The following is an 18,971-nucleotide window of genomic DNA, read 5'->3' as shown; positions in this document are numbered from 1 at the left end:
GAAGTTAGAGGATGCACGCAACAACTGCCTTGTATTCGAGGTTCTACCCTGGCGTGATCGATCGATAAACGTCAACCTCTGACACTTATTCATCTAGCCGGGCTTTTGTCGACGGGTCCGACATATGTTAGTCCCTTATAAGCTTTCCACACCTTTGTCCGAAGACAGCAGTGAGTGGGGAGATAGAAATTGCGTTTTAAGAGTGGACTCATGTATCACCCAGGCATTTTTTGGGGACATCCTCTCCTAGAAACGCTTAGTATCCTTTGTTTACCAGATACCGCCGCCTGCCTCCATATGATCCTAAAATCGAAAAGATCAAGGCATCCTTGAAGTCATTCAACAACGCGCATCGCCGTATCTAGGTGTCGTCTTCAGGCCCGTACCCAAGCCCTCTGACCAGGCACTCGATATATTTGGTCTAATAGTGACTTGATCAGACACTACGCCGAATCGATTTGTTAGCTAAAACCTAGTCGACCCGATCAAAGATTGGAGGCTCGGTGACTGTAAGTATCTATACATGGTCCGTACAGACCGGCCATTGATAGTAGCTGTCGCTTCAGCTTCTAATCAAACCTCGGTATACTTAACTGAATCGGCGATTTCTGTATCCGATAGCCAAGGAATCTGACCATTATGAATCCATTCACGCTACTTATGAATTAGAGGCTCTAGATGAGCAGATAAAGCTGCGTAATGACGTTGCTGTATCTCGTCTCTGGTACATCCACCGCAGGTCAGATCATCGCAGAGTCGACCGTGGATTTGTAGGGCAGGGAAGCAGTACCCTGTGAATATTCAAGCGCGCTCGCTACACTCGTAGCGGCGGTTATAGTTGGCAGATGGCCGCCATTGAGGTGTTACCAATTGAACCAGGGATGAAAAAAGGCGTGTAACATAGCCGCAGTGGACGGTGGAATTCCCTTTTCCTTTATACTTTTTGCGCCTGCCCCTTTCCGCTAACATAGCTTGGAATGGCGCTGAGGTAGAATGTCATCACGCACAAATTTGGTATGCTCTCCAACCAGGCTTGGCCGTCTATACCTGTGTGATATTATAGGGTGTAAAAATAGTCCCATTTGTCGGCTAACTCGAACGCGGTGCACCAAAGGTGACTCGAAATTTGGATTACGGTTCAGATTGAGTTCTTTTACCAAGCCACCGAGCCGTAATTCTGGCTCACTAAGTGCGGGAATCACTTTCATTGTCCGAATTGTAGTCGATGTGCGGCAGGTGGCATTGGCAAGGTCTCGCGCGAAACTGATATTCGGTCCGCTTGCCTGATCATCTTCTTTCGTAAAGCCCGGAGTGAGCGTAGGAGGAGGCGGCGTCGTTTCGTAGGCTCAAGGCCCATAGCAGCCATCCAATATCGACTACATAAGCGCTGAACCAAGGCGCTATCAACGCGTGTGACGAACTTTCACTTTAGAGCTAATGGTGGACCTCTGCGGGTGAGAATGATGTCTTGGCTTTTCTTTCTCTCATGAAAACAGACTGGGATTATCACGGCCTTTTGTCTGATCTCTGGAACTTGGTGTGTTAAATCAATACCAACCTTAAGACATATCCCGAGCGCACATCTAACTCTCTAAGGCTTTTGCCAGAGGGTAGCTGAAATTCTCTGCAGGTGAGAATCATATCTTGGCCTCCACTTTCCTCCACCTGTAAGGGTGTTGGCAAGTTGATGGTCATGGACCCACGGAACCTTAATCTCTCCAACGATCCTTAAACCACCGGCGGTGGTCATACGGACCATATCCGGCACTTTCTCATTAATCCTTGTGCCGATAGTGGCCTTGAAATCAGCGAAGCCCATATCAACGCCCACCGCAACGCAGACTGCGCTCCGTACCTGCCCGACATTTTGTTAGATACGGCCCTGCACCCCCTCGTTTGTCCCCCACTGCAAAATGTTCAATGTTCATAGTGGCCGGCGTATCCTTAACTCTGCTTGCCCAGGATATAGTTTGCACTTTTAATCAAGGCTCATACTAAGATGTGGTGAACGTGTCCAGAAGAGTCAGCAATTGGGCTAACGTGATAAGCAAGAACGAAGAAGCAAACATCTAGAGAAACCTGATCCCTCCGGAACAGCGGGAGATCAGGTTCAGGCATGCCTATATGAAGGTTATAACCAAGCGTAAATCAACCAAACCAGCCACTAGGCTCGCCACAACTAATGACTTTCTAATCTATCTAAGCAAGCCGGAAAGCTGTACTTTTCGCAGTTGCTTTCGAGAAGTAATGTCATGAAGAGACAGCCGGTATTCCATTGCATCCGCGGTCTCGCGTTCTGGACTTGCACTTTTCCAAGCGGTGAGGGTTCGGAAAAATTTTCATCAAGTTGATGTTCTATGTTTGATTACCCTGCTGTATTTGAGCCCGAATTTCCCTGGGTTCTAACTGCCTTGTTTGCCGGGATCTTGTCTTCTCGTAAGTAGAAGGAAGCTAAAAAGCAAAATCGCCCACGAACGCGTGATTCATAACAGTCAGGGGACGCTGCGGTATTCTATACCACAATGGAGGGCGTATGTCCTTTCCATCTGTGTAGTACCCCCGGGTCCTCGCTCTCCATTCAGATGATCCTAGGGGATCACGCCTGTGAAGAGTAATGAAACTATTGCCCAGCGGTAAATAGTGTAGCGACAATAAATTTGCTCTCTACACGATAGTCTCACAGAGAGCCGTAATCGCGGTTCAAAACTCTACCATAGTTTTTGAGTCCATCTCCCCACGCTGATGCTGCTCAAAGTACTCGGTACTTCTGAAGCCTTTTCCAAGTCTAGGGAATGGCACCTGCCATCTATAGCGTGCAGCGTCCAAGGTGAAATGAATGTGCACCACCCGTTTCTCAGCGATTCCAGTTAGCGTCGTGGTCAACATTAGGGTCAACTATGTACTCGTCTCGGCCCTCGTCGTGTTCGCCATTACAAACGACGACAAGCGGCGTACATGAGGAGAGTGGTCGGCATATCCGTCCGTTGCCATCAAGCGGGAGACACAATAACGTGTTGGCTGGTATGGTATCTCATGAGTACAGTGGCTGTATAGCCTAATTCAAGACAGAGTCGTAGGCTCTGCTGGTATAAAGCTCCAAGCTGCCAGGGCTGAGTAAAGCAAGTATGGTTATGTTCCATCTCTGTTCCATGCGGGTTCAAGCAAATATCCAAGTACCAGTCGGTTTAAGAGCCGACAGCCGAGGCACACACCCATGTGAGTGTGTGCTGAACCAAACAGATACATAGGTATCTTAAAGAGTATACCCCATTAGCAGTCGCTTGTCTGTTCTTACTTGAGTGCCCACAGGTCAACGAGAAATCACCCATTCCGGAGGCTACTTGCCAGAATTGCCAGAGTGACAGAGGTCACAGAAGTCAGTCACGAATGCTCAGCCGTGGAGCGTTGCCGATCCACCTAAATATTGACTGAGTCTGGTGTGGCTGGTCTTTTCTGCGTCAGGCGTCTGCGTTTTGCCATTAAGCGGATGAGTGCTTCCACGTGGTGTTGACCACTTTGGATAGCCAGGGATAATCTTTGGGTCTGATTTGAGGAATTTCGAATTATTTCAGCATATCCCTAATTGGTGAAAACTCTAAAGAATATTAAACCGAATGTACCTAAATGATGGGGAGGATCCGTGGTCGTGACTCCGGCATTGCTTTTATCGTGAAGGAGCGTTGTCTACGAGAATGGTTCGATAACAGCTGGTCTGGTCCATAGGACTTCATGAAAACCAGCTGAAATGCAGAGTAGCTTTTTCCATGTCTCATTGTAGGCTTCCTGACCTGGGGCTTTCCGTTGGGGGACTGTAGTGGGCGACATGATCCTCTCCGGACCCTGCATGACCGAGCATGACAAGCCCCTTCGCGCAGATTAGTATGTGTTAAGAAGATAGAGTCATACAGTATGATACTTACAGGATAGAACAGATAGACAATTTGGCTGTTTGGGTTATGAGTTAGCTCTGGAGATGAGGAGAGTTGGGTATATATGAATAAGTAGGCCGTATCCACAAGGGGAAGGTTCTAAGATTCATTGATATGATAAACTAACCTTTCCAATTCATTCATTAGCACTTATACGGGGAAGTATCCTATTCTTCACCAGAGTATTTAAGAGAATTGAGTGGCGATGTGAGGATATTCACTTGTTGGTTAGGCTCCTTACGTGTAGGAGTTTGGCCTCTGAATCAAAATATCTGATTAAGGCCTTTATATTGTTACCTTGTTAAGTGCATCAGAAACGACAATGCTTGTCCTAGCAGTTATAGTGATGACTACCCATGTTTAGTGGTACCTGATGCTTTAAACCATTACCTGAGGCTCCTATTCTTCCGAGTAGTCAACTTCTTTATGTTTACCCTGTACAGTGCACTTGGTGAGTAGTTATTGAATTCGACCCATGCTAAATGATTCAATGGTGGGCTCAATCCCTCCCTCTACTACTATAATATATGGTTATTATAGCAGGAGCAGCTAAACGGTAAGGTTATATAGCACTTCGGGATACCGCAATCTGGCCGATCTGTAGCCCTGAGGCTTGTGAGGATGAAAGACAGGAACCCTGACACAAAGTGGGAGATTAGAAGAGAGGACAGGATTCTGGACCTTTCGATATTGTATTTTGGGACTGTTGTAACAAAGCGTATATAGGACTAGGGGGGACATGGCTCGTTCTATGGCAATACTGGAGTGTGGCCCACGAAGATTAAAGTTACTGCAGATTCTATGATATGTATAGATAGCGTCAAGCCATGCGGCGTAATTTCAGGGTACTTGTCTTTCTTTCATTCGCTATTTTTGTGAGCAACGTTAGACTACTCAACCTGACCATTTATACAGCACTCTCCCTCGAGTTCGATGGAGAGACAGATCAATCCTGTGTGCATTCTGCTGCCAACAAATAACCTCCTTGGTGTCTAAACAACGTTACGTGAATTTTGGCTAATATCAACGATACCACTTATTTCCGCACCTAGGTTGATCCAAATCCCCCAAAACCTCCTCGCCCGAACGCAAAACTTGACTCACTTCTTCCAGGAATCCCCCTAAGCTTTTTCAATTCACGCTCTTTTTTGTCCGAGTCAGCTTTCAACTTATCGGTTAGATCTTGAAGCCTGGCAATGTGTTTCCGCATAGATTGGGTTTCAGTATCACTCGCAGTAAGCCGTCGGGCTAGCTTTTGAGACAGATCTGCCAGGAATTCTCCCCCTTCATCCAAAAGCCGCACAAGCTGCTCGTTAGCAAGTAAAGTATAATTCAACGCAACATATTGAGATAACAGCTTCCGAGCTGGATTGACCTGTACCAGTGCGCCGGGGGTCGAATTGTAGATCACGCGGACAGCATCTGCGAGGTAAGGGAATAGATTATCTTTCCGTGGGTCGACTGCAATTAGAACCTGTGTAAGACGTTGCAGGGCAAAGCTCTCAAGGTCGGAGATAAGAAAGCGATGTGCAAAGCAATAGACTTTCGCATGGAGTACAATTTCGACAGCAGGGCCGTCGTCACTGTTTTCGAGTTTTCGTTGCGTCAAGCCGCCTGCAGCAGTTTCAATAGTTTCTGCTGGTAGACCAATTCGGAGACATTGGCTTAGGGGGGTTAAAGGTCTTTGAAAGGTTGGCTCATCAGCCGGTACGGATCCCGCTTTCAAAGATATGGGCTCAATTCTCGCTGTAGACTGAATTAGCCAGCTCTGCGATAACTTGCACAGCCATGCTTGGCCTACCTTTGGTAACCTCGCTGCTCTGATATACACTGGGTTGCTCAGGCTCTGAGCTGGGTACACTATAGTCTTGTACGTAAAAGTAGCTTAACACGCATTCAACCGTCTCCTCATCAAAATCAGTCCAGTCGATTGGTCCATCGGCCCCATTCTCCTTCCATGGTCCGTTAATTCGAGCATTCAATGCTGAAGTGTGGCACCCTGACAAGGCTCCAGGATGAACGAAATAGCACGTCTTGCTATTTCCCGCAACGACTTGGACCGGTTGCTCCTTGAGGATTCTTGGTCTTCTTTTAGCCAATATTTTGATTGGAAACGGAAAAGACTCACCTTGTATATTGATGCAGCTTTGAACGTGACGTCATCTTTCAAGAGAGGAAAACTGTAGTTTGAAGATAGAGTACTTGTCAAAGACGTGAAGGGGGGCTGACAGAAAGGACGACGTTTCGGACTCATTGTCAGACAGGGATGGTTATGCCCTACTTACCCCGCCCTCGGAGGAAGACATGGATATAGACCTCGAGGAAACAGCTCAGAGATATAACCTCTATCAATTATTTTCTTCACTGGTGATGAATATCAACTGCGATGTTATCTTGAAGCCCGATATGTTACTTTATAACTTGTTTATCTAGGTATACGGGAAGATACATACACCAAGGGCCTACAGATAACTATCTCAGATGTTACTGTTTGAAGACTCAATTGTATTACAATATATAGTAGCCGCATGTCAGGTATTCCCCCTTGCGGAATTGATTATCTCACTTATTCAAGACAAACATCTCTCCAAACCAGCCATAGGCCCTATTAAGCCTACGGCCGTATTGCCGGGCTGTTTTGAAAGGTAGCTTTCCCTGTGGATGGGGCTCGTGGAATAGGATATTCCTTTCAACATCCAACCTGGTCGGCTGAAACTGCCAGACAGAGCCGTAAAGCTTCATAGCCGAAAAGCCGACCGAAGTCATGGCATGCAGAAAGTCATTCCAGGAGACTTCACCCGGTGTTGACGTCGTTGCAGGGTTAAAGAAGACGGCCCGGAAAACCTTGAGGGCTCGCGTATCCACAGAAAAGGTTGGCTGACGATCAACAGGGTCGTGCCGCGGTAGAGCTTCAGTTTTCCGAACGGGGTGTGAAGTTCCGCGGGTTTTGACCTTGGTCTTGGGCTGTGAGATGTCCAGTGCCCTTGCCGAGAGGCCAGAGTAGACACTGGATACTGGTTGGTACAAAGTGTAAAGATCGACACCGCCTGGTTTATCCTGTGAGGCACGCTGGGGCTTTTCTGGCTCGATCCACTCTCGAGTGCGCTGTAGGATGCGCGGTTGGGAGAGGAGATTCCGCACGGCCGTGCCACTCAAGTCACCAGCCTTGTTGACCATAGTTTGGTCAATGGCTGCCCAGAAGGCATCCAGGCAGCTTTCTGCATTACGCAGGGCTGTCACATTTTCCTTGGTGCGGCGCTTTTCGAAAGGATAGGTGAACTTTCCTTCCGTGGGTTTACCTAGGTCCACAGTTTTATTTGACTCGTCTCTCTCAGGAAGAGCTGCCTTAAGCGCGGCTAGGATCCGGGCCCATGACTGTGTCCGCTCCGCAAACTCCTGCTTCACTTTATCTTCACGATCAACAAGCTCGGATTCAAAGCTTCTGGCCCATGGATGATAAAGTGCCAATTGATGCAAACACTGGGAGAAGATGGAGAGGTCCCCAATGACCTCGGTAATATATGAAGATAGTAGTTCCTGCGCTTGTTTCTCTGACTGAAGCAGTCGTCCTAGCTCGTCCACAACTAAGGGCATCCCAAAGAGGAATAAATCATAACCATCCTCCCACAAGTTGCGGAGCAGCCAGATCAATTGCGTCTCCACCTTGTTCATCTTGGCGCCAGGCTTTGAGGTTACTGAGATCTTCGACGTGTAGGGATCAGGCGGCGGCACACGAGCAAAGAACCTCCGCAGAGGTGGAGATGCTACCCCTGCAATCCTTAGCATGGATAATGGCCCTTTGGCAGCCTGCGTGAGAAAATAACGTAATCGGAGCAAGGCCTCCAGATACGCCTCTGGTAAATCCTTCGAAGGCGAAATATCGTCGGCGTACATCTTTTGCATTGCAACCAATCTTCCGGCCTGGCTACTGAGTTCGGAGAACAGCTCCAGCCTGAGGTACGCTTCCGAGAGGATAGACCCAAGAATGCGCGCCCAAAGAACATTATCCCTTCCAAAGCCAAGTACAGGGTGACTTTTACCATCGAGGTCCTTCAACATTTCCTGGAGATGTTCCTTGCACTCCAATAGCGTTCTAGCGAAATAGTCGGGATCCTCGCGCAAGGCCCAAAGGTGATCTTCTGCAGCGGATGCCCTTGCGGCGAGCAAGGACGCAATACGGCGAAGATCGATTTGCGCAGGAACGCGATACGGGGCTTCTGCAGCTATCACACCCAAGGACTCGAAGCCGCTTATTTCGCTTTCAGGCTTGATCTGTGGCTCCGGAAGAACAGGGAATGAGTTACTGGTTAAGGTGGACTCTGGAATGTCATGGAGAAGCTGCTGGCAGCATTGAACGAGGAAGGATAATAGTCGCGCCTGTGCCTCCATTACTAGTAAGCCCTCTCCAGGAAGGAATTGCTTTTGTTTATGCATCCAGTCGAAGGCGTCCGGATGGTCCTCCCAGGCTACGAGCTGGCCATAGTCGCGAGTATTCTCAGTCATACCGTTCAGTATAAGAACATGACAGTTCAAAAATATGGGCACAATTGCTTTGCTAACCAAGCCCAAATGCATGGCATCCATGTCGGCAGCAGCAAAATGCGAAGGAGGATGGCGACCTCGGGAGTTCAGCAGTAGTGGTAGCGCTTTGGTGTTCAGAAGATCCTCCTGGTTCACATATGGCCACATGAAATGGACTCGGTATTTGGTACCCCTGACACGGTCGGACGCTGATTCCCTCCGGAAAGCATCGAAGTCGGGACGATGGATGGCCGGCATATCCGGCCAGGCAGACAACAGGACATTTAGTCTCTGCTGTCGAGTTTTCTTCGACCAGCGTTTCTGGATGGTTGCCTCATGCCGTTGAATAATTCTATGCAGGGTCTCATAGCTGGTAAAGATCTCGTCTGACCTTGCAGTGGCCTGTCGACGAACCTCTTCCGGCGACAAGGTTTCTGGGAAAGGGAGACCACCAGGCCCTCCCGCACCGATAGCTTTGAGGGCAGAAGCAGGATCATTCCAATCGATGCCGTCTAAGCCAGCCTCGGTATTATCATAAGCCGTTGCGCCAGGACCAAAAGGGTCGAATTGAAAGTCTGGCATGGGTTCCATATCTGCTTAGACGGTTCGTGTTGACCGAAGAACCACTCCATTCAACTATCTAAAAATAATTGGACCATCTGGCTGCCTTTATAGGGTGTTTTATGGTGGGTATCTCTGGTTGACAGTTCTGTATCGTCAGACGGTGCCCCGCATTGCTGTGGAGGTGTAGTTGGGACCTTGGGATGCATTGGATGAGCTGGTGTGGGTCACCTGAGCCCTCCAGGTCTAACCCTAATGCAGCAGTACAAACACCAACGTTTCTTCGAAACAGTTCACTATTTGTGATGAATACTCGAAAAAAGCCAGATCATATAAAACAGTAAGTACTTTTACCAAACTCTCATCAGCCTGCCGTAGCCTTGCATTTCTTTTCCACCCATTCAAGTACCCTTTATACTCGTTTACCCAGCCCGAGGACGGTTCAACCTCTGATGTCGAGCCAGTCGCCATCCAGCCCCATACTTCGTCTCCACCCAGAGCAAAGGGCACAGAACCAAGGTAATACCAGCAAGCAAAACGAAAGTATAAGTCGGACCAAGCGCATCAATAATAGGCTGTACAGCCGCAACCCCCGCAGCACCAATCAGACACCGCATAAGATTATTCACAGCCGTGGCGCTAGCACTGGCACCTGGATATAGATCGATCACCAAGGCACTGTTAATCGTGAAGATACCAGTTGAGCAGTAGGCAATGATATATTGCAGGATGATGGGGACCGCAAGATGCGTACGCAGCGAAACACCGTAGACCGCCACACATACGATAAAGATAACTGTAATCCACCAAGTGTTGCGCATGCGGGCGGTCTCGATCGGGAAGTCTGGGTGTGTTTTCAGGTTGACTCGTGTGCCGGGTGGGTAGTTGTGTTTCTCGCAGTATTCGCGTTCAGTCAGACGGTGGTTGTAGTCCATTAGGTAGCCGATTGTGTAGGAGCCTGACATGCATCCTAGGCCTGGTCCGTGTTCGAAGCATTAGTTGAGGTACTCTTGCTGGTAGTTGTTGGAGTTGAGAGCAAGTATCTTACCATTTCCAAGAAACGTGAGACCAACCTGCAGGGTAGTCAAGTTATACGTTTCCTCAAACAGGTCAGAGGTACTAGACGTGACCATACTCCACACCGTGTAGACAATACTTCCGAAGAAAAGAGTAATAAAAACATCAATCTCGAACAGGAATTTGAGAGGCGCAAAGACAGTCCCAAACGTAACCCTGGACTTTTTGATCCCTGACTCGGCACCCTCCTCAGCACCCGGTTGTCCAGTGATATAGTATAACCATGGCTTCTGCAGGCCACGAAGAGGAACCGTTCCATTGCCGGCAATCGATCGCAGGGTCTCAGGAAGTAACAGGAGGATAGTGAACAGACTGACGCTGGCACAGATCGTGAGGAACCAAAAGATCGATCGAAAGCCGAGATACTGCGCGAGAAGACCGCCAAAAACTGGACCAATACCTTGGCCAAGCATGCGGACTTGTCTTACTGTTAGCTATTGTATTTACATACACCCGAAGTATTATGAAACTCACCACCGCCAAAGATGCCTACCAGACTTCCTCGTTCCGCAGAGGTTGTAACATCACCGATGACACCTGCTCCTGTAGGTATGTTTTAGTACTAGCCGAAGGAAAGCCTAGTCGGTGAATGACGAACCGATAGATATTGTAGCGGCACTGCCGGCAGCCTGCAAAGCACGGAATGCCATCAGCTCGCCGTAGTTAGTAGATACAGCAAGGGCAATGTTGGCAATGATATAGACGACCATAGTTCCAATGAACACGGGTCGTCGGCCAGAGGTATCTGATAAGGAACCCCAAAAGGTCGGTGCAATTCCTTGGACGATCATATATATGGTGACGGTCAAGGTTGTGAGGGTCATGCTTGTATGAAGATCCTGACAACCGATCATTAAATCATAGTCGACTACAGAGTTGAGTCAGGGTTAACCTACTCTTGAGATAGCCCCCAGAGCGGGGAAGTAGATATTGGAAGACAACGGTGAGAAAATGGCGGCCAGGGAGACAATCACCACCATTTCCAGCTTTTGAGATCGAGAGAAGATGTGATAGATTGGGGGCGATGGTTGTTGGGCTTCAAGAGAATCCTCCAGAGGAGATGAAGGATCTGAGATACTATTTTTCGAAGATACCGGTACACTGGCTACCTCAGGGGATTTGAGGTCATTGGGTTGGCCCATCTTCACAAGGTGGGATATGTTATTTGCAAAGGGAATCAAGGTGCGGACTGAAGAACTTAGTTCAGGAAGAGATAAAACGGTAACGAATTGATATAATCTTGCACATCGCCAGTACAACTGTCCTTGGCTTTTGCTAGTTATGAAACTACGACTAACAGTGGATATTTGGAGCCCTATATATGCCCTTACATCTATTCCTCAGCATCCCACATTAATAACCCAACAGAGCCTGATGAAAACATCATCGACTGACGAACTAGCACAATCTCATCGATCAGCACCACCATGTATGACAGCAGATAGTGGAAATGGACGAGAGAGATATGCATCGCCATGATAAGAGTGATATGTCCAATAGCCAGTTGAGTCCTACCCATGTGATTTACAGTGACATAGGGATTCTTTTCAAGACGTGCAACGAGAGTCCCGGTAATCCTGCAGATATTTTCAAAGCCAACAATGCCTTTGGCCTTGGATATGCCTGAACGTGAGGAAATATCTGACCCACCGTAATCTCACCTGCTGATCCTTTACTGCAACATGAAGCACGGTGGGCGAAAAGGAAGAGACAGTGGACAATGACGGGATATGATCGACAAGGAACCGGAAAACAAGCTGAATGATGTGAAGTACAGAGAGTCAACGCTATGATCAAATCAGCTAGAACCATATAAGGCCAGACCTATGGATTGGCATTCTTCATCTTTTGTATACTTCGGATCCACCGTGATCTGACTGGAGGAGCTAGAAGCCGGGCTAATCCGGAAGATCCTCAGCCACCGCTAGCAAATGACAAAGTCTTCCGGTTCGCTAAGATAACGATTAGCAGAAGAGCTAGAAGATGACTGGGCTATATGCAGATGCTGCAGTCCGTCTCGAAAACCTGAGACAAACCCTGCATTCAAGGGTCCACTGCCAAGAGTAGCCGTGCGCGCAGCAGCGGCTAGAAGTTAGAACAGTGAGAACAGTTCTCATAGCGAGATACCCGCACGTGCAAGTGGTGAATAGGACACATAGTGTCGATCGTTCTTGGCCCGACGGAAGACTCGCAGCCAAGATATGCTTGGGATGAAGCCTAACGGAACCCCCCACCCATACCAGACACTACACGATCTTCACCACAAATTGCACCACTCTTTTCGATTCCGAACACTGTATATTCATGAATCTCACCTTGTATACTTCAACATGCACCATAAATGGGCCTCTATAAGATGAATAACACTTAGCAGCATCTTTCGAATTGACTATACAGCAGGCCTATGTTATAAGCCTTGTAGAACAGATACAAATAACTTGTAGTCAGAAGGGTAGAGATTTTAGGGAAAGCTAATTACTTAATAGACTAGCCGACTGAAGACATATCCACTTTAATTCTGCAGCTACTCTACAGGAAGCCTGCCCTACAACCCATTAGATGTAGTAGTACGACCCCCACCTTAATTTCTGTTATCTCTTTCTCCTACGCCGTGTGTTTATGATTCTCCGTGATTTATAAGCCCTAAGAATGCCCTCAACCGAAGGCTATAGATTGCACTGAGCAAAAGGGATATGAATCGAGTCTATAATCTGCAGGTACGGTATAACGAACTCATTTATATATCTATATGTAAATACCCAACAGAAAGAAGGCTCGGTGATCGAACAATAGATTATCGGAGCGGAGCGGATATGTCCCGTATCTTTCTGCGACCGCTCGGCATTGCCGGTGATGAGCAAGGGACTATCGGTCTCCGAGCTGATCCCGAGGTTAGATTTAATCCTTGGTATTATTCCGACACCCACAGCCGAAAAAAAGAAATATTATCGAAGCCGAATAAATTATAAAGGATCTAGAAACCGTATGCAAACTGTTATTCAAGTGAATAGCTATTTCTTTCTAAAATAGAATTTCTACCGCCTAGAAGATCATTTTCTCTTTTACGGATAGTATGCATATATTAGACTATATAGAATCAGATCTCACACAAGCTTCCTGTCCTGCTGATTTGTTAAACTTACTACTTCTCTTATTCACCAGGCCTTTCCGAGTCTCATATCTCGGAGCATTATGTCCTGGTATCACCAATGTGCTACTGTCAACGAGGAATAGCACGATAACATACCCTGGAAAGACGCCTTAGATGTCCGGACATGTTAGGCAGTCAGATGGGGATCGGGCCAAGCCGCCAAGCCTACTAGTTTCATAAATACGAAGTAAGCAGGGATGTATATGCAGTGGTACCCTGTCTATAAGATAGATAGCGGAAAAATATCGCGAAGGATTGATTCAGCTTTACCTTGTAGCCTTACAAAAGCTGGGAGAATGTGGCCACCCGAGATATTACTATGATATGCATGATAAAGATGCTTTAGATGTCTGGATGTTTCGAGTAGTCGAATGGGATGTCTTTCCATTCAACACCTACTTTCAATAACGTGAAGATCATGGGATATATTGGATTATAATACATACTTCGAATGGGAGTTTCTGGAACCAAAGATAGCGTTTGATTAATTAGGCTATTTCCCACGTTGATAAGGGCATCATTGCAGTACTATCAGCATTGACCCCATAACCATACATAATGACGCGACTGTAATACTCGCCAAGGCCCCAGGAACAGCAATCCCGACTGAAGACGATGCAGCCCCTTTGGATGGAGAAGACGAAGCCTGATCGCCAGTCACTGAGCCACCTTTCCCGGGCAGATGAAACGGAGTGGCTGTCTGAGAGAAAACCCATCCGGTTGGTGCCGTCGCTGGCGACAGACCTCCGGGTGCCTGCAACCCAGTCGCCGTCTGGGTGACCTTTGCAGCATTGCTTCCCGCTGTCTTCCAGTTAGGTGACGAAGAACCTGTCTTACCGCTGATCTCAACGATGTTGGTGTCCTCACTATTGAACCACGTAGGGGCAATGGCAATTTGTTGCTGGTCCAAATCATATACGACATATGCTGAGCGCAGGAAGGTGTCACCGAAGAGAATGGGGGAATCGTCCGTGATTGGTACAACACCGAAAACACATGCATCGTTGCCGTTAGATAGTTTCTGGTAGCGATTGAATTCAGAGCCTTGCCTTTTCTCACTCACCCACATCGTTTAACCAGAGACTGTACGCCCGGGTGTTAATTAATTCTTGTTCGACCAGCATATCAATAATGTTCTTATGAGGCCTTTGGCCCTGACTGACGATCGACTCGCCCGCAGCGAATCCGATCCCCATGATACCCTTAATAACGTATTGTGCTTGCCGGGCGACACCCATAGTAAGGCCCTGGACAGTAACGGACCCGAAGCCAAAGTTGTCACCAACGTAATCACCTTTGACACCCGAGCCTGGCGTGACGTACTGAATGGTAAACCCGCCTTTATCGAGAATTTTAGACGTGGACGACAGCGTAGGATCATCTAGGAAGAAATTATCCTGGTCAGTACTCTGGTGCTGAGGTACATGGGGCCGTTCGAAGGGAAAACAGATCCGAGCTTAGGAGATGAAACGCAAGTCATCAACTTACAAGCGTTACCAAGACAAGGATATGTGTTCAAGTCACAGGATTAGGGCCCAAATATCCAGACATCACTGCCACCTGTATCCACTTGCAGTTGGACTGGTTGAGGGGGTGTTCCGACGCTTGCATTCACCCAGTAGAGCGCTTTTCCGTCTAATATATCATTTCCCAGCAATGCACCTGCGTACTTTCTTTTTTCCAGTACGTGTCGTTCGCTTCGTGAAAGCGCAAAGGTGACAACCTTTGGTTGAGCGGCCACGAGACTGAACAAACCCAGAGCGAAAATGCAAAGCCGTCGAAGGCTTAGCTCTGCCATCTTCAGAATATCTGCGTGGCTGGAGCAGAAAGGTCACAGGTTTAGGTCGCTTCCAGTTCAATAGTTGACTTTGGTCTTCGGTAGTCGTAGAAGAGCTCAAGAGGATTGACACAGTAAACAGTGAATAGGGCCCGATATCAGAGAAAGCTTAGCATTGCTTAGATTATGGACAGCCCCTCCTCGTTCAGGTCTTTACACGGAATACCAGTTTTAATCTTGGTGCTCATGTTACCATGCGCTATGCACCAATAGATGACGATCGGCCCCCCACTCAAATACCGTGGACGTGAAAGATCATATGGATCTTCATCAATATACGAGGATAATCATAGACTAAAGTGATAGGTGACAGTGGAAATCCAATCACACCCATACTATAGCCGTAGATCAGAATTAACATCTATTTATATTTGGGCCAACAATCAAGCCATCTAACGCTGATCTCTGCCGTAAGAATAGGATTTCCAGTGACAAGACTCTGGAGTTTGTTGATCAGGCGTCTGGGAAGAGGAGATTCATGATCCCATTGTCACCATTGCAGATTACTTCCGATAAAACATTTAGTGTCCTTGTGTATGGTCCGCAATCCTGGTGCTATTCGATACAGAGATATCCAAAATATTCCAATCGTCTTATCCTTCCAGATAAAATATAGTTATATCGCCGGGCTACAGTGCCCTGCGGAGGGGGCTGAGTTGTGATTGGCAGGCTATTGATGAAAAAGAAAACGGTTATGCGGCTACCAGTCATCGTTGGACGGTGATATGGATTGTAAAGAGCTATGCGTTTTCCAGTGGGACTTTAAGCGGCCTCTTCCTCCTCCTCCTCCTCCTCCTCCTCCTCCTTCTTTGTTTGTCCGATGTTTCACTATCCCTGGAGTGAGTGACCGCTTAAACCAAACTTCACTTTATACCAGGTGACGACGAGGCCGCACGGGGGAAGGATTAGGAGGTGCATCAATATGAGCTGACACCCGAGTAAAAGAGACATCAGCGGCAGTGCTATTCGTCGTATAAGAATCGCGGAAAATGAAGTTCATTGGAAATCCGATATCGAACGAGGATGCATTGTCGATTTCGGCCAGATCCTCGTCAGAGAGGCTTACACTCAAAGCCTCTACATTAGCCTTGAGATGCTCAACTTTCCGTTGACCGACAATGGGGAAAACGGAAGGCGTCTTATGCATCACATACGCTAGAGCCTCTTCATTGTATATAGGCGGTTAGCCGGTAATCACTATCGGACATGCTGAATAAGGGAATCGGATGGAAACTCACAACCGCATGGAGAGTAGTATTCTTTCGTTTAGCGACCTTTTCCAGCGCATCAGATACTTGGATATCATGCTCGCTCATATTAGATGCTCGCCCACAGCCGCCTTCGCTGTCGCTACTACGCGCCTCCGAGGACTTGAATTTGCCCTGGCCAAGCGGTGCCCATGGTGCGATTGCCATTCCCTGATCCCGACACATAGGGATGATCTCCCTTTCAAGGTCCCTGAAGCCGGCATTCCATTTGCCCTGGTACACGGAGAAAGGTCGTAGCCCGTGAACTCGCGCGTAATCGTTTGCCTTTACAACCACCCAAGCTGGGGTATCAGAAACACCGAGGTAGAGCACCTTTCCCGAATTGACCAAGTTGTTTAGTCCATGCATAACCTCTTCGACAGATGAGATAAAGTCCCACCAATGTATATACAGGAGGTCGATATAATCGGTCTGGAGCTTTTTAAGGCTACGCTCGACAGAGACGCGCATGCTTTTTATAGAGTTGCCCACGAAGTTAGATTAAATTGGCTCGGTGTCGCGATGGGAAGTGCGGAAGCCAGTTGTGTATTTGGTTGCGATGCTGAGGATTGGATGTCAGTAGATATACATTTTGGTGGTTGATGAGTTAGGGGTTACATACACCATCTGATCGCGGTTGCCGCGCTCCTTCATCCATTCTCCTATCCAGATTTCGGATTCTTCCTGCTGGTAGTTATTTGCCCTGTATAGTCCATCAGGTCAATCAGAGCATAGGTTGAAGGGCATTAATTCAACCTACGTATCCAAAAAATTGCCGCCCAGTCTATAGAAGACATTAAGTAGTGCAAACGACTGCTCCTTGCTGCATTTACCTATAAAATCCTTCCTATATCAGAAGCCACCGTTAAGGTCCAGACATTACTATACAAATAAGGTGGCTATACTAGGTGGTTCCGAAGTTCATTTGTACCAAGACATAGGGGCGAGACCTTTATACCTGCAGATAGCGCTAACACTCGGTGGTAGCACAGCAAGCTTGAGGGCTTTAATACAGGGACGAAGATAGACATAGTGAAATACAATTAGAGATAATTTAAAAACAGTCGATAAAGAGTGATTTCCTAGTTCAGAGAATCTAAGAGGGGGGAATCAACTTTTTATAAATGTTATTCCTAGAATAGTGGCAATAAAAGAGATATACAGCTACTCTAAGGATTCTGCTGACATTGAACCAAATCAAGTGTGGTGGAGATACATAAATTTGGCGCACATCAATAAAGATACTCTATAGTAGCAAATTAAAGCTTTGATATCAGCAAATACGGCGATCGCATATAATGACAACTTCGAGTTCAATAGTAAAAACAAGATCTCTTGTCCGTTGTCTCCGGTCTGTATTCTAATAACACTTTCATTCTGATTGGAGGAACCACCAACAACAACTACTACATATCCAGTTCAGAGAGAGTACTACACTCGAAATAGACTATTAAGCAAGTTCTAGACGAGGCGGAGAGTAACATGCGGCAAACAAGATTATTACTTTTCTTGTTGCCCTATATTAAGGACACCCATACAAGCAATATATAAGGAACCATATAAATTATGACATTAAAAATAGAATAGCTTATTCATATCAAACATTTTTATCTATATAAAGATAACGATAGGACGCATGTATGATATATAACTCTCTAGAGCCGATTTTCAAGACAGAACAGTGCTCTAGAAGTTGACTATTTCTTGATCCTCCTTTCTGCCAGGGTCTGATATACGTAATAGGATATAGATTGATTCTAGCTTCAGGTCCTATAATACCCGAAAAAGTGGTCTTTCATTTCGTCGTGCCCTCTAAGAGTTTATAGAGCGACGGAGATCCGAACAGCCTCGAAGCACCCATACCCAAGAGCGGGCAAAGGATTCCATGATTTCCCATCCTAATAGGTCCCACGGATCGCTCCAAACAATAATACCTATTTAACCCGTATTCACGCTTCCGTATTTTTATATATCAAGGCAAAGCCGAGTTTCATCATACAAATCTTTAGAAAAAATCAGATTATCTCGCATTTCCGCAATGGGGAGTAAGTCTAGCCACAGATAGTAAGGTACAGTGCGCTGAACAATGGTAGGTTGGAGACTAGAAGAAAGCGAAGTTTCGAAGTAATACGGCCAAGAACCAGCAACATTAAATAGTAAAATTGCATCGTCGTGTAATTACTCTAAGATGAGGCCGAGAGTCCTAGTATTCTCTATTAAAGCTTTTGTAAAATTAAACTGGATTAGATAAAACAGCATATCGATTCACGGGGAACCGAGCATATACTGAGTACGCGCTATAATTTCTAGCTATTATAAAATCCTCTTAATATGTGCCGAGTCTGACTCAAGAATATATACATACTTAATTGCTATCAAAGAAGATGCCAGCGTATTGTCACTAACGCAATCTATATTCGAAGATTATTTACAATGCCTTGGACTCATCAACACCACTGGAGTATAGTTTTCCCTGTCGACCGATAAAGGGCTACCACTGTCACGCCCCTTGCTACTAGATAGGGCTTGAGTCTCCGGTTTGTTCCATAAGCCTGTATTGATGAATATATCAATTATCTGGTTCTCCCCGTAAAAGTACGTTATTGCGTAGATGGGGTCTCTAGGATTAACTGCTAGCGAAGTAGAAC

The 18,971-nt window shown here is 46.8% G+C and overlaps 4 protein-coding genes across 4 annotated transcripts; all 4 read right to left on the bottom strand.

Annotated features, from left to right (window-relative positions):
* Positions 1–6,491: 6,491 nt before the first annotated feature.
* AO090023000272 (uncharacterized protein) lies at positions 6,492–9,041 on the bottom strand (the record flags this gene model as incomplete). The annotated part of the gene is made up of 1 exon (XM_023235511.1): positions 6,492–9,041. One exon carries the CDS (start codon positions 9,039–9,041, stop codon positions 6,492–6,494), a length of 2,550 nt encoding a protein of 849 aa, XP_023090526.1.
* Positions 9,042–9,433: 392 nt separating this feature from the next.
* AO090023000271 (uncharacterized protein) lies at positions 9,434–11,230 on the bottom strand (the record flags this gene model as incomplete). Its single annotated transcript, XM_001820790.3, has 5 exons — positions 9,434–9,987; positions 10,060–10,506; positions 10,563–10,631; positions 10,687–10,927; positions 10,985–11,230. 5 exons carry the CDS (start codon positions 11,228–11,230, stop codon positions 9,434–9,436), a joined length of 1,557 nt encoding a protein of 518 aa, XP_001820842.3.
* A 2,351-nt stretch (positions 11,231–13,581) lies between these two features.
* Positions 13,582–15,037, bottom strand: AO090023000269 (uncharacterized protein; the record flags this gene model as incomplete). The annotated part of the gene is made up of 4 exons (XM_023235510.1): positions 13,582–13,634; positions 13,795–14,260; positions 14,307–14,654; positions 14,789–15,037. The coding sequence occupies 4 exons, from the start codon at positions 15,035–15,037 to the stop codon at positions 13,582–13,584; spliced, it is 1,116 nt and encodes a 371-aa protein (XP_023090525.1).
* Positions 15,038–15,944: 907 nt separating this feature from the next.
* On the bottom strand, positions 15,945–16,509 carry AO090023000268 (uncharacterized protein; the record flags this gene model as incomplete). Its single annotated transcript, XM_023235509.1, has 2 exons — positions 15,945–16,238; positions 16,315–16,509. The coding sequence occupies 2 exons, from the start codon at positions 16,507–16,509 to the stop codon at positions 15,945–15,947; spliced, it is 489 nt and encodes a 162-aa protein (XP_023090524.1).
* Between the last annotated feature and the right edge of the window lie 2,462 nt (positions 16,510–18,971).

Source organism: Aspergillus oryzae, chromosome 3, assembly GCF_000184455.2.
Source record: "Aspergillus oryzae RIB40 DNA, chromosome 3".
Classification (NCBI taxonomy): domain Eukaryota; kingdom Fungi; phylum Ascomycota; class Eurotiomycetes; order Eurotiales; family Aspergillaceae; genus Aspergillus; species Aspergillus oryzae.
The sequence above is the reverse complement of the archived record's forward strand: the minus strand, read 5'-3'. Positions and strand labels throughout refer to the sequence as shown.